Source organism: Pezoporus flaviventris, unplaced genomic scaffold (assembly GCF_033815535.1).
Source record: "Pezoporus flaviventris isolate CSIRO_AGI_PZ_B2104156 unplaced genomic scaffold, CSIRO_AGI_Pfla_v1 ptg000001l, whole genome shotgun sequence".
NCBI lineage: Eukaryota > Metazoa > Chordata > Aves > Psittaciformes > Psittacidae > Pezoporus > Pezoporus flaviventris.
The window spans coordinates 48,186,375-48,201,845 of record NW_026892549.1 but is presented as its reverse complement, the minus strand read 5'-3'; the positions used below and the strand labels follow the sequence as shown (position 1 = coordinate 48,201,845).

The window sequence follows — 15,471 nt, the reverse complement described above, 5'->3', positions numbered from 1 at the left end:
GTGGCGTCTCATTAAGGGAATAGTATCCTGGCTGAGGGAGCCACTCTCAAAGGAAGTCAGGAGTGTGCCTGTTTATCCTGACTCTGCATGTCAGCAATATACACAGCATGCAATGATCTCTCCTACTGTTCTCTCCCACAAATTAAAAGGCAGTGCTGGACAAAGACAAGAGTCTGACTGTGCTGGTTCCTGTAGGCTCTTGCCTTTTGTCCTTTTTTATAGGATCAGAAGAAGTCTGAAGGTTAAGTGAGGAAAGATAAACTGGAAAAAGCAAAAGAGAAAAACAGAGAGAAAAAAATTACTTGGGAGGAAAAAACAGGAAAGGAATTCTCTAGGCAGAAAAAGACAAGGATGATTTTAAGAGTAATACATGGGCCAGGCAACAGAGTGCTGTTTCACTGATTGATTCCCTGACCTTGAAAAAGACATGCTACCTGTTTTTGCTTCTATGACTTATCTGTAGATAATAATGCTAGCTTTCCTACCAGCATCTTCAGATCCTTTCATGGAAATGTGAGCGTTCGTAGATCTTTGCCAGTTGTCAGACAGGGAGAGCCAGACTGTACTTGATGACAGATTACTTACTTCCTGCTCTCAATTTCATAAAAATGTCTCTCAGGATGTTACTAAAAGATTGACTTCTGCCTCTGTTGTACAGACTACAACTGTATTTAAAATAATATCTATAATTTATGAAGGTGTACACAGTGATTTCTCTTGTGAATGGATTCTCTATACCTTGAGCCTTAACCAGAAAAAATCAGAAAGCCAAGAGCTCTTATGTATTCAAGGACTTTGAAGAGACCTTCGGAGAGTTAGCAGTGCTTACAGTCATATGATGCTGGTGACCTAAGGAGCAAAAAAATTATGGTCAGTGCCATGTGAAAAATGCAGGAAATTACTTGTTTCTGAGAGATTTTCCATTTATTCAAATGGGTGTGCATATTTCTCCAGTATGTTTCCATCTTACAGGCCTTTTTCCACATTATTCCTCTTCTTTGGTTAGGTGGGCAAATCTCCTTTCTAGATGAGCTATGACTCCTCAGCCCATCCCAATTTCCACCATTCTCTCTGTTCTTTGTGTCTACCTGCTGAGAATACTCTTGCTCACTTCCTCTTGTCTCTGTCACCCTTTCCTCATAATGGCTGTACTGGTATCCACTACGCCATTAACCCTTACAGTTAACTTACAGGCAAGGTACTGGGTACTGAGGGTACTGCAGGACTCTAGAATACTCTTGGGAGGGCTCTCACAGGTAATGAGTGTATGGGTGCTTCAGGGGGTGCTATGTTCATCGGGGAGGTACTGGGTAGCACAGGTCTGTTTGGAGCACTGGAAGGAACTTGGGGGCTCTAGTGGAGTCTGGGGGGTTCTTAGGGCTGAGTACTGGGGTGGGTGAATGGGGTGCACACAGCTTCCCATGGCTCCATCAAGCTGAGCTGTTCTACTCCTATCCAAGTTCCGCATTTTCCCCACCCTCGGCAATGGATAATCCAGAGGAGAAAAAGACTTGAATGGCAGTACATTGCACTACTCTCCCAATGCTGTTTTCACAGGGTTTTGTTACTACATAATGAAAGCATCCTCATTCAGTCCATCCTTGCAAATCATTAACATTATTAGGGATGATTTCTAGTCAAAATGTGTCAGGGCAATGAGTGATTTCTTTCAGATTTGAAGACATAATTAGATTTTATAGCTTAGGTTAAAAAACCTTATTTTCCAAAAGTAACGGATGGCATGACATAGGTTATTGGAACTAAATCGCTACGTAAGACTGACTTGTTTTGTGTCTCACTTTACAGTTCAGAGTATATATGCTTTATTTATAAAGGCATCTGTGTGCATTTTGTTTTACATGTGCTTAAGCAGGAAAAAACTCTGTGGAAACTGCTGCATGAAAGTTCCATTGCTGATGGAACTTGTCACAAGTAAAACATGAAAGATACTATTCAAAGTAACAGATCTGGAAAAGTACTTAGAAATGTAGTAGCATCTGAGTGAAACTGTAAAGCTTATCAATACTTAATAAGTGTCCCTAGCAAATAGAAGAATTGTATTACAATCCCTTGTAAATCTGGTAATGTGGTTATTGATAGGAAATACTAAATAGGTCTACTGAGAAATCTCATTCGTTTATGTATTATAAAAACATAGTCCTCTGCAAAACACTACAGATAAGTGTTACATGGAAATATTAATAGACCTCCATTTTGGTGAGTGAAGAGAAAATTATTAGACTCCTCATTCACTTAGTGTGACAGCCTTTACTGGCTTTGCCTCTCATTTTTTCCCCTACTATGTCTTCTTTAGGCAAACAAAAATTTAATGATTATGCTGAGTTTGATAAAATTTAGGGTTTTGATATTCTTTTGCAGCTGTCATAATACTATATTTTACATGTTTCACTGAACTGAATATAAAAGCCTGCAGACAGAAATAAATGAGTAGAAAAGACTATAAGCAAGGAAACACAGGTGGGAAAAAATAAAGTAATAGGCTTTGCTTGCTCTGAAAGTGTAGCATTACATGGATATAAGTGCAATTTAATAACACCTATATGCTGCCATGATGTTAAAGGCTCTGTGTAAGGTAAACAGGCTCTTTCTTTCCCAATTAATTTGACTGTCATCTAAGAAAATGGCTCTGGGTTCTAATCTGTCGTGGTTTAAACCCAATCAGCCATAAATCAGCCACGCAGTCTCTCACTCCCCCCCCCCTTTTCTTCCCCCTGCTCTCAGAGGGATGGGAAGGAGAATCGAAAGAATGTAACTCCCACCGGTTGAGATAAGAACAGTTTAGTAACTAAGGTATAACATAAATCACTACTGCTACCACCAATAATAATAATGATAAAGGAAATAACAAGGGAAGAGAATACAGTACCACCCACTGACCGATAATACCCAACCTGACCGAGCACCGACCAATACTTAGTCCAACCCCGCAGTGAACTAGCCCTTCCAGGTAACTGCCCCTGGTTCTACATCCTGGGTATGACGTGCTGTGGTATGGAATACCTCTTTGGCTAGCTTGGGTCAGGTGTCCTGTCTCTGCTTCCTCCTGGCTTCCCCTCCTCCCTGGCAGAGCATGAGGCTCAGAAAGTTCTTGGTCAGACTAAACATTTGAGCAGTAACTAAAAACATTGGTGTTATTAGCACTGTTCCCAGGCTGAAAGTCAAAAATACAGCGCTGCACCAGCTACTAAGAAGGAGAAAACATGACTGCTACTGCTGAACCCAGGACATAATATTACCTTCAACAACTTAATTCTTCAAATGTCATTATATGTATAGCTATTGATTCCAAATTAAAAAATAAAGAAGGAAGTTAAGAAGAATCTCGCTGAAGATAGGATGTTGCTTATCTATTCCACATACTTGGGTAAATTTTAGAGTCATGTTGTATTTTTATTTATTGTATTATAGATCCAGTAGTCCCAAAAGCTTTTCTCTCTATTGACTTAAGTGATTTGAAGTAGAACAGCATGCAAACACAGTAAAAGAACCAAGCCATTCTAATTTTGCCCATTGCAATGTTTTTGTTTCTTTTTTCATGCACATGGTAATTTACTCCATACACGCAGTTTTTCAGATTCACACAAGACAGCTATTTATGTTTTAACAGTTGCCTCATTTATGGGGGAATACTTGTGTATATCCCTGCATATTTCTGTTGCTTCTCTAGCTAGTATCTGCTTCTCAAAACTTGTACATGTAAAGTGAAAAAGAAGTATAACACAATTGCTATTGCTTAGAAACACTATTCTGAGTGATTGAACATAGCAGTAAAATCACTTGGTCTTGTTCTCTCCCACAATATACTGTATAGAACTGCGTGGAACAGTATACCAACCTACCATCTACCTTTCTCCTGCAAGTGAAGAGCCTCTATAGCTGCAGCCCCAACTGGCATCACTTTAAATGGTTATGAAGATACCAAACATATTGAGAAGTGTTGTCTTCTCCAGTGTTTTCCTTCCACCTTCACATGAGTACCTAATAGGAGTCAAAAGAGAACTGAGGTAGGATGAAGGCAGCCAAGTACAGGAAGAAAAGTTTATGCTTGGTCTCATATGCATTATGGTTTGATTTACTTTCCATGTCAGTTGATTGAAATAAATATGGAATTTAATGGTAAAAAGGAAAATTGCAACTGTAAAATACCAGTTGCAGAGATGAAAGCACTGCGTTTCACAGCCTCAGACTTTGGTATCCTTTTTAGGCACTGATACTGGTTTTTGATACTTATTAATTTTAGAGAAATACGCCTTGCAAACTTCAATGGGCAACACTTCATAATAATCTACTTGTATAATGAAATAGTGTATTTCATCTGGAGGTTTGAAATAGCTATACAATGAAGGCCCCTTCCTCTGAAAATTTCTATTATTATTCTATTCTAGTATTATTGAATATGTAGGAAGAACAAGAACTCAACGGTGTGATTTTTAAAAAGATTTGTGAATCTTTGCCTTCTTAGCACTAAATTTATTTTTATGTAACATCAAGAGATTTTTCCATATTAATGTTGCCATATGTTAGAATCTAGCTTTATAAGGTCACTTATATTGCCTGTGTGAATGATTAGAGGATATTTTCTCCTTTATTTTATAATTGTTGTTACTTTTTTTGCTAAATTTGCAATTCACTTTTTTCCTGCATATTATAGAATACAATCCCAGAGCATTTGTGAGCTCCGAGATATTTTTCACCTTTTGCCTTCCATTCAAATCAAAGGTTTCTATGTATTTGGACCAATAGGTAATTTAATTTTTTTATTATTATTATTTGTAGTGTCTTATAGGAAGAAATTAAACTATTCTATGATTCTATGATTTTGGCCACTATAGACCCATGGATTTACAAAACAAGAGACATCATTATTCCTTTCATTTTCCCTGTCATCCCCCAAATCACAAACCTTTGAGAAGTGCTGCTCAAGTGCGGTTCACTGAGCCTCATTATGTTTAATACCTGCTCATAAAAACACTTCTTGGCATGTTTGGACATCACACTTGAAGAGCGCATATGGGAAAAATCCTGCTTAATTTTAACAGCAGCATAGCCTGGAGTGTTAATGCACTTCAGTTTTTCACCTTCCCAAATCTTGCCACTGAATCTGACACTACATCTGTGATGAGATGAAGAGAGGGTAACTGCTTAGAATTAGAGGATTCTTCCAAACCATAATGTAAATATCTGTCTTTCTAACTTTGTTCAACACAGGTAGAATTTTTCACTTTTATTGTGGATTTCTTTGTAAATCTCTGCATTTGGGCATAAAACTCTCCTGGCCTTTTATTTGCAGAATGCTTCACTTTTGCTAATCCTGTCGATACAGTGGGAGTTAGTATAGGCTACGAATTTTAACTACCAGCTTATTTAACCCCACTCAGGAAAGATACAAACAGTGCTTAAAAATGCTTTCAATTTATGCACATTAGTACTCCCACAGTGGCAAATTTCAGGAAAATAAGCTTACATAGATTAGTCATTAGCCTTTCTTTTCCACGACCTCAGAATATCTTCTAACCTGACATTAAGGAATAAGAGATTTTGCAATAAAAGATTAAATATCCTCCATCCCTGATGGAAAGTATTTTGAATCTTCTTAAATTCTGTTCAATTAATGCCAGAGAGATCCAAGTAATTTTGAGGATTACATTTTAATCATAATTAGAGATATTTTAATTTTTTTTTTATTTGAGATGAGTTTTCCTAATTAATTCAGAGATATGGGCTAAATTTGCATGCATGAGAAACAAGAAGACATAAATGTAGCAGGTTTTCAAACCTATCTACTTAACTGCATATAAGCTTCTATTTAGAAGTGGTATCGGGACTAGGACAAAGTCTGCCTATAACTTTAGTTCCCATATAAAAAGGGTAGATTTTACATGGTACCTGTTCTCTGCTCGCCTCTGTTACCTCTTTAAGCTGGTGTAGAAGCTGTCAAAAACATTGCTGGGAAACACTGCTCTGACTTTTTTTCATAGGAAACCAGCTTTCTTTAAAATGAGTCAGGTATGGGTATAGCTCTTCACACTCTTTCTTTGGGTAGCCAGTCAGGCACAGATAGGAATGTACTGCTAACACTGACATACTTCGGGTGTACCTTGTGGGGGTTACTTGGACTGAACTAAGGCTTTTCTCAAGTAACCCCCACACAAAATGCCTATGGTATGGACATCATGCTCTCAGCACCAATGCTCTCCCTGTAGAGATCTACTCCTATTAGATTATTTGATGCTTTTTCCATTGTCAGGAGCCCCCAGATATAATTCATGAATAGTCTTTTCTCCTGATGGAGGGGGCTAGTGCATATAGCCTCAGCGGTCCAGGCTGCACCTGATTAATTTGTTTATAATTCAACCTAGTTAAGCAATGAAAAATCTTTCAGAGAGAACACATTAAGAAGTAGGTTGTGTGTCTGATTATCAGGCAGAATAGCCTACATTCCATGCTTGGTATATGACGAATTTTCCTCCAAAGCTTTTAACTGCCTGAAAGGTAGCAACAACTACAATTAGATTTCATTGCATGTGTCATAGCCAAAGAAATACTAAGAGGAACAATCAGAGGAGTTAAGAAAAGCTATGTGAAAATAATGGTCATTGGTAAATGTTCTCATTAAGCAGAATTACCACCTACCTTAAACAAGAGCCATTAAGTATAATTAGACTTGAATAAGAACTCATATGTAAGACTCCCCCAAATCCTCACAATAATTTGTTATAATGTACAAAATATGCCTTCTCTTCCCTCCTCCAAACTTGAGCAAGTAGCAACTAAGCATGGGAACTTGAGATAGCTTCACTAGTTGCACAAATTCTATCTATATTTCAGCTAGGTTGTAGCACTACTGCGGAGATTACCTGATGCTGTCTATTAAAAACCTTATTTTCAATTATTTAACTTCCCGAACTTTGATCACTTTGGCCAAAAACTTGAAGAAGGATGTACAACTCATTTTGTGACTCTTCACGTAGGGGAAATGAATTGTCAAACATCTACCCTTGAAAATCAGAATAGGAAAAAAAGCATGCTTTGATTATTTACAAATCCAAGCCAACATGTAACATTTTACCATCTTTCCCTAGAAAAAAATGATTTACCTGATGCTGAATTTGGTATAAGAATCACTTCCTTATCAGGGGTGTGTTCTTTCCTGCCTTCAAAATTTGTTTCAAATACTGTTACTTGCTATGCCTCTGAAAAATTTGTTCACAGAATCTCTGTATCTCAGATTTTACTCCTCTGTTCATGCCAAGCATTACCTAGCCCAAGCTCCGTTCAGTCTTCTCTGCAGCTGTGGAGCAGTTTTGCTGTATCATGGTCAAAGTCAACTAGCAGAGCCACGAGCAATGATGTTCTCTTTCCTCCTTGCAGTAACCCATCACTATGCCCAGGTTGGGTTGAAGGAAACTCAATTGAACGCACAGTGCCAAGAGCTGAGCCTGCTGGAGAGGGAGCAAATGGGTAAAGCAAGTCCATAGCAGGAGCAATGAAAGAAGTACTGTGATTGGTGGCAAAAAATGCCACAGCCATGCTGGCAAGGGTGTCCAGTAGTGCTCTGAGATCTCCTGTGCTGAGGGGTCCATGGCAGCTGGTGAGCAACAGATAGAAGCAGTAACTGGGAGGATCCAGTTAGGGGAAGGAGGGAGAAGAGAATTAAGTGCCAGAACACCTTGCTACAGCTTGGAGGATGAGGAGGTGGGAGGCAGTAAAATGTCATATCTGGAGGAAGGTGAGAAGAACTGGGATAGGACTCAAGGTGAGGAAAGTGGTCTCATTCACAGGTCTCACGCAGTGAGAGAAGCCCCAGTCCTATGGCATTTTACATGACTGCAATGTTTGCACCAAAGGATGTTAAACTGCATTGAGACCATGGACCTTCACTCTGGTGTTGGCTAGTTTTTTGGGTGGCTCTTTGCAGTGTTAATATTTTTTTTTTTCATGCACTGACCTCCATATAGAGATCAATACATTCCACTCCAAGGCCTGTGTCTTTATAGCAAAAAGTGGCTGTAAAATAGGATTAAACATGACCTAACTGAGGTGCTGGTTTTACCCTTTCTCATACTTAATTGGTGTATCTGTTACGGCAAACAGCACTGCTAAAATAAAGGATTGTTCCTTGGAGCTAAGAATTGTCAGGAATCTTCCATAACCAGAGTGTTCTAATTATTAAAAACACCGAAATAGCCTGGAAGTACTATCAGACAGTGAAAAGAATTCATCAGTGACTTCAGCTGGAACAAGAACATCATTAAGATAGAGGCATATCACAAAAGTACTTCTTGCTAAGTTAAAGAAGACACAACATTTATACTATCTGAAAAAAACATAAGATGTCTAAGTTCAGTTAGGCATTTTCCACAAAGGAGGAAAGAAAGAATTAGCAAAAAATTAGGAGGCATTGACTCAAACAGTGTAAACATTTTTTTTTTTAAATCTAACAAAAATTGAAAACACACTATATGTTTTAAATGAAAAATTACGACCTTTTGACTATATTTGCTTTATGCTGACTTGAATTTGCTGGGGTTCTTTCCAGTCTAAAAACTTTGTAATAGTTTTGTAGGCAAAATATGATTTGTGGTTGTCTTGCCAAAACCCGAGTGAAGCTTAGCAATGAGTGTATCCTTTTATGAATAAATTATATCATTACTATGTGGGCTTTTTTTTTTTTGTTTTATAATATCATACTGAGGATATAATAGCACAAACAGACACAATAACCACCGAGACTTAAAAAATCACTACTTTTAAAATTACCTCATTTAATTTAAAGAATTTTCTCATCATAGCTTTGCAAGTTTCATTAATTTGAAAATGAATTATGATTTGCTATCATTGTGAATGCATACTTGAAAAATTGCAACTTCTTCCCTATAGTTCTTTCCCAGTCTTGCATATTAGATGTTCTTGATACAGGAAAAGATGTCAGTTTTCACACTTCATTGACCATGATCAATTGGTACAGGAGCACCACTTTCAGCTCCCAGTAGAAAATTTAATTCTAAAAGCTTCCCAAAATGCACTGTCTAGGTGGAAACTACTGGCTTATGTAAGCTATACTGCAGCACAGCTCCAAGACTACAGTATTTTAATCTGTTTTATGACACAAAATACGCCCACCAAGGAACAGTTGGGTGCCTTGAGGATGGAGTAAGTTGAGCGTACAAAAAAGCACATTAGACAGTGCAGGCATTTGCTGACTCATATGTTAAGGCAAACACAAATAGATGTGTTTTTTTAATCTATCATCTTGCCTTTCTTAGCTTGAGTGAATTCCTTGACTGTTTTGGAAAATCTGTCCCTGTCATTAAATACATTTATCACCAAGCAACCTTAATTCTTTTTAACTTTCTATGCAAACCTGTTAGTGTAAATCTTCATCTTGTTAACTTTATTTTTTTTTTAAATTAGGTATCAAGTAGTATCAAACCCAATTGCTCTTTTCCTTCATAATTCGTGGTTCTCCACATTTACAAACAGAAGCATCCATACATGTGTAGTCAGAAATATAGTACTAAAAATGAGTCAACCTTTTATTCTCTTCTGGAGAGAAGTTTAACTAAACTCTCTCTTAGCTGTACCATGCATAATTATAAAACCTGTGCATTTTGTGAACAAAACAAATATGATTCGTGTTTCCTGGAGGCTTGATGTTTATGAAACTTAAAATCTGTAGCTTCCTTATAGACCCTTTTCAGATAATGGCTTCACATGTCAAGGTTGTAATTTAAGGTGAGAATTAAATGATCTTAATTTTTTTATTTCAGCAGACAAATGCATTTAACAACAAATACCTAATTTGAAATGTTTAAGACATTTAATCTTTAACTATAACATCTTTAGTATGTTATATGCATCTGCCAGTGCAACATGCTACAAATAGTTTCTAGTGGATGCAGCAGATTCCAGCTATGAGGGTACTTTGCTGTTCCGAAATAATTAAACTGGCGATTAAACTTCATACGGTTTCACAAAATATATTAAAAAGCTGCGACATATTTCTACATGATATATACTCTCTAATAATATACTGCATGGTAATTACCTTTTCCATTGCCTTTAAATTAGTCTTCTTAGGTCAGGCTGTGTGACAGTATGTCAAGATGTAGCTAAAAGCTTTTATTAGTTCTTCCTCCCCTCCTTTTGTTGCAATAACTTAATATCATGTTCTCTCTCTTGTACAATGCAGGCTGGGGTTGAGTCCTCTCTTCTCTTACCAGTCTTTTTTTTCCAGGTTTTTTTTTCTTAAGGTAAATGTTTCTTCGATGTGAATATTTTGTATCTTTTTTCTGGGTTAGTTATTTTCTGGCCTTTTCACTGAAAAAACCCTCCCAACAAGACAACTGTTTTATACACGTATCATGACATTTCTTACATCAAATTTAGATGGAAGCTCATGGGAAAAAGAAAGCTCAGTGGTATTTAGTTGAATATGATAAATGCCTCTGTAACCTTGAAAGAAGTTCTGGGATTTTATATGGAATTGTATATTATACATTGTGTACATATATAAAAATTCACATCCTTTAAGTGGCAATTATGTCCTGAAGCTAGGCATTTGTTAGTTGCTAATGACTGGCTGGGGTAAGGAGGTTCTTACTCTTTCCTGTTTAATCATTGACTGCCAACAGGTGCCCAACACCTTCATTAGGAAATTACTTTAGAAACCAAAGAGAAAGGAAATTTTCCACTGAGTCTTACTGCTTTAAAGCCGATAGCTAATTTTGAGTAGTCTTATGCCTCCAGTGACTGTCAGCATGCCCAGCCCTATGCCTCCTATTTTCCATCCTTCAATATAATAATCCCTGTTTCTCGACTGCCTTTCCTGCTTTCCCTTCCCCACACTTTTACCCTCGCTGCAGTCCCCTCTACCCCATCTTTCCCGAGATGCTCACGTAGATAACCTCATTATAACGAAACCCCACCTGGAAAACTGTGAAGGGCAGCACCACGCTCGTGCTCGTACTCACTCTTCACGGCTCACCACAGCTCATGGCCTGGCTGCCAGGAGAGAGATAACCCTTACCGGAGGGCTCCTCCTCGCCTCCCGTCCGGGACCGCGTTGCGGGACCGGCTATTCCGGCTCGGCCGCTTCGTGCCGCCAGGGGGCGGTGTTGGCTCTGTAACGGCGGGCGCAGCGCGCCGGCCACCCTGAGGGGCTCGGAGCTGAGGGGCGCGGCGGTGCAAGCGCTGCCCCGGGCCGGAGGCCGTGAGGGGGGGGCCCTGAGAGGAGCAGGCGGCCAAGCCACAGGCCGCCTTGTTTCGGGCTCATTTTCAAGCGCCGGAGGGTCCCAACGTGAGTACCTCGCTGCCTTTTGTGAGGCGCCCCTCACGCCTCATCCCGCTCTGCTGACCCACCCGCAGCAACCGGGGCCTGGGCGCGTCTCCTCCCACCGCCACCATCAGCGCAGGGGCGGCAGCGCTCCCTCGTAACAACGCGCCGGCAGCCCGGCACCGTCCCTTCGTCTCCTCGGCTGAGCTCGGCTGCGCTCCCAGTGCGAGTACCTCCAGGGGAACTCCGCGGTTGCGCGGGGTTAACATGAGCCTCTTTTCCTCACAGGCTGCCCCAGCCCTGACACGGGTGCTGCCCCAAAATGCACGGGGAAGCATTGACTCGGCTGTCCCGGCACGCACACGCGCTCCCCACAGACGGTGGGGGGAGAGGAAGAACAAAACGGTCCCTCCTGCGCCCTTTCTCTCGGCGCCGCGGTGGATGCCATCAAGTCCCACAACTCGCCCTGCTCGCTCACCCCCAGCCCTACCTGCCCCTCAGCAGCTCGCCGCCGCGCACCGCCCAGAACGCCCATCCAGGCGTCCCGCGGACACGCCCCTCACGAAACCCATTGGCTAGCACGGCGCCCCTCGGGGGGCCGTGGCAGCGCTGAGTGGCTCAGCGCCCCGTCTGTCACCGCCGCCTGTCAAAACACGCCCGGCCGCTGTCACAACAGAGCGGCGCCGCCGCCGCGGCGGCACTTCCTGCGCTCGCCCATCGCGCGGCGCTTACCCGCGCCCGCCCCGCTCCCCGTGGTCCCCGCACTGGGGGTGCTGCGGAGTCTGTGGGGGACGGGCATGGCTCCACCGGAGAAAGTTGCCGCCGCCGCCGCCGCCGTCGTGCCGTGAGGGGAGCGCCGCGGGACGCCCTCCGTGTGCGTGTCCTCCCACCCCGCCTTCACAGCGCACCGGAGAAGTTGACACCGCTCGGCGGGGCGATGGCAGAAGCTGCTGGCAGCAGAGAGCAACCGGCGGCCGACCGGGCTCCCCCTGACGCCGCTCATCGTGCCGAGGAGGAGTCCGAGTCGACTTCGCTGGACGCCCCAGCGGCAGCCGCAGGCAGGAGGCGGGAGCGCCGCAGCGGTGTCTCGGCCGTCGGTACCGCTGAGCGCTTCCCCGGCGGCAGCCTGGGGCCGCCGGCGGCATCCGACCCTGATACTTCTTTGCTGGAAGCGGCCAAGGCCACCCCACGGAGGAGCAGCATCATCAAGGTGAGGGGCGCCCCGGCCGCGAAGTTTCCGCTGGTCCCGTCTCCGGGTTGCCCCGGCTGAAGTCGCTCTCTGGGATCCGCGGTGCGGCTGTGGCCGGCAGGACGGGAGCCGGGTTGGGCGGAGGTGTGGAGGGAGCGCGCCGGGGCGGGGCGGCGCGCAGCTGCCCTGCCGGCACAGAACAGGGGCGACGGGGTTGCGGCGTTGCCTTCCCGGAGCCCTTCGGGAGAAAGGGGCGTCTCCTGATCGAGTGGTTGCTAGAGGGGGTCGGGGAGCGGGTCCTGGAGGTGGTGTGTGGCGAGGAGCTGCGCCTGCCACCGCTGAGGGGTGCCGAGGTCCCTTCCCGCGTCCGTGAGTGCCCCGTGAATTTCGCAAAGGGGCAGTTTCCCCGCAGAGTTGTGAAGTTTTTGTGTAGCAGGTCGTAGCTGCTCCTACTTAATATTCATGAGGCACCTGGAGACAGAATGAACTGCTTCTACTGTGATGGTTTTCTTTGCTCTTGAGTTGCAAAATATGCAGTGTCACAAATTAACAGAAGGCGTGTTTGGAGGCTGACTGTAGTACAGATTGCTGTGGAGCAGCGCCGTGTGCTTAACACCCTTTATGTGAAATTAACAGGTCGGGTGTGATCTTAAAAGCCTGTGCCTTTGTTATAAGCTGATGAAGAAAATGGCCTTATGATTGTATTTATCTGTGGGCTTTTTGTTTGTTTGCTTGTTTGTTTTTTGCTTCGTTCTTCCTCCAGTTTAATTTTTAAGAATAAACTACGTGGTTTCCAATTAAATAGCATCTCCTTGCAAGTACCGTAGGCTAATTACTAGTTTCTGAGGAGATGATGAATGAAGTCTCCTGGGCATACTTAATTTAGCATATGGTCACACGTGATCCTCGTGTAGTGATTTGCACTTGGAAGGCATCGGGAGAGCTGTGGAAAAGAAGCCTTCACTTCTGCAAATGTGTGAAGGTACTGGGTTCTAGCTCAAGGCAAGAAGCAAAGAACACATGCTTAGCTCTCAGAGCTTAGTATCTCCATTCAAAGGAGGAACAGATAAACAAAATATTTGCGTTTTGCATTTTAAAGCTTTAACATTCAGAGGAGACAGAGGTGGTTAAGTGCAAAAGAGCCTTCAGGATCCCTCTTAAGTTTCACCTTGAGATATTAACCCAGTAAGCCCAACAAAGCATTGAAGTGTGGTTTTAGTCTCCTAAAGGCATCCATTGGGTGTGATGGGAGTACTTCCAATCTGAAGTTACCTAAATGCATAAATGCTTTACTGAATCAGGACCAAAGTTCTGTAAGTGTCCTGGTACAGAATGGTATTTTTCTCTTGGAATTGTGTGAAGGTTTCAAAAATTGAAAATACACTATCTTGGATTTAAATTAAGGAACATTGTTTTTACAGATTATGCCAGTTTTAAGTTGTAATGAGTGGGTAGCATTTTTACTACAGGTTGATGATTTAGCAATACTGCTGAGAGTGATAATGATCTGTCTTACAAGTGGAGGAAATTTCTTGAAATACATTCTGAGATGATGTTTCTCAGCAGAGAGGTTTCTGATAGAGATAAGAAAGTATTAATGTGATATAAGGAACTGGCCTAATCTGAAATACTGGATAAACTCAGTTTCCTGTGCTTAGGAATGGTGTATTCAAACTGGAGCACATTTGAAGAAGGGTAAGTAGGATGGGCTTATAAGGTCAATGAATTAAATACTGTATGAGGGAAAATTTGATTTCTAGGACAGCATTGCCTTTAGAAGTAAGGATGCCTATGAAGACATCCTGTCTGAAAACTAGAACATTATTCTGATCACTGTAAGGGTCTGGAATGGTTTTATGATAGAAATGGAATGAAAAATACTACATCTTAAATTTAGTTGCTAAACTGATGAATTAGATTCGATAACATGGTTGAGCCTGATATCAGGTATCCAAACTTGAGGATTTGCAGGCTACACATCTCTAAGACATGCTGTTGGGACCCCATGCAGAGCATGTTTATTTTCCCACAAGGTTGTCTTGGTGGCGTATAAAAGTCTTCCGAATCGCAGTTCTCCTCTGGCATTATTCCAATGGAATGGAAATACTTTTAACTTGGAATAGGAATTAAATAATTTGTCTGCATGTTTCAGGAACTTCTGATGTCCTGGGAAATGTTCATCAGGTGTTGAATGCAAATTTCAGATGGAATTAAGGTTAAAAAAAAAACAACAAAAAAACACCAACTTATTTTACCTTCTTTTTTCCAGGACTTTTATGTTACAGGAGTTCTGTTTAAGCATTATGTGCTTTTCAGAGGAATGAATTTTACAGTGTTTATTTTACTCTAAAAGGTCTATGTGGTCATATAAATCTATAGTCGGAATAGTATTTCATTGCTTTCTTTAAACCGAAATAGCAGCTGAAACAGGGGGTTTAGAAAAGCACACTAAGTTGTTCAGTGAAGGCAGGCTCTTGCTCTGCAGGAATTGAGTGCTTTTGCCCTATTTTCCCATTTCCCTACCAGTTATTTAAAGGTGTCCTTTAAGCACGAGTGGTCTCACGGAATTAGCAAAAATTTAAAACTCTGTAGATTTAGATGATCAAAGGAAACTTCTAACAGCATTTTTTCCTAGCTGTCTTCTAGAACTCTGCAAGTTTCAAGGTTAGCATCTAAGAAGGCAATTCCAGTGGAAGCCAGACTTGCTTACATTGGAGTGTTTTGGCATCCACAGTGGAACTGTGAAGTATAAAGGACTGAACAGGGACTTGCTTTAAAAACCTTTCCTGCAGCAAATTACATTTGGTATACACAGCAAGTAAAATATGAACCCTTCTAGATAATCTTCAGTTCATTCATGTGCTCTATATTTGGCTTTAGAGACAAGAGAACTCATTTATGTAAAAAGAACAAAATGTAGCTGGAATATTTTTATTCCCCTTTTGCTTTGCTAATGTTCCCAGCTTTGTAGATTGAGGTAAATTTG

At 41.8% G+C, this 15,471-nt stretch overlaps 1 protein-coding gene and 1 long non-coding RNA gene across 2 annotated transcripts in view; one reads left to right on the top strand and one right to left on the bottom strand.

Moving 5' to 3' along the window:
- Positions 1–1,274: 1,274 nt before the first annotated feature.
- On the bottom strand, positions 1,275–8,297 carry LOC133271023 (uncharacterized). The gene is made up of 4 exons (XR_009743989.1): positions 7,281–8,297; positions 4,978–5,134; positions 3,248–3,999; positions 1,275–2,654 (listed from the first exon to the last, which is right to left on the bottom strand). It is a non-coding gene; the product is annotated as an uncharacterized LOC133271023 (long non-coding RNA).
- A 3,737-nt stretch (positions 8,298–12,034) lies between these two features.
- The window catches only part of PLCL1 (phospholipase C like 1 (inactive)), a 208,921-nt gene continuing 205,484 nt past the window's right edge, over positions 12,035–15,471 (top strand). The window contains exon 1 of the mRNA XM_061457087.1: positions 12,035–12,506. Within this exon, the coding sequence (XP_061313071.1) occupies positions 12,234–12,506 (273 nt within the window). The 5' untranslated portion in view covers positions 12,035–12,233. The remainder of the gene's footprint in view (positions 12,507–15,471) is intronic.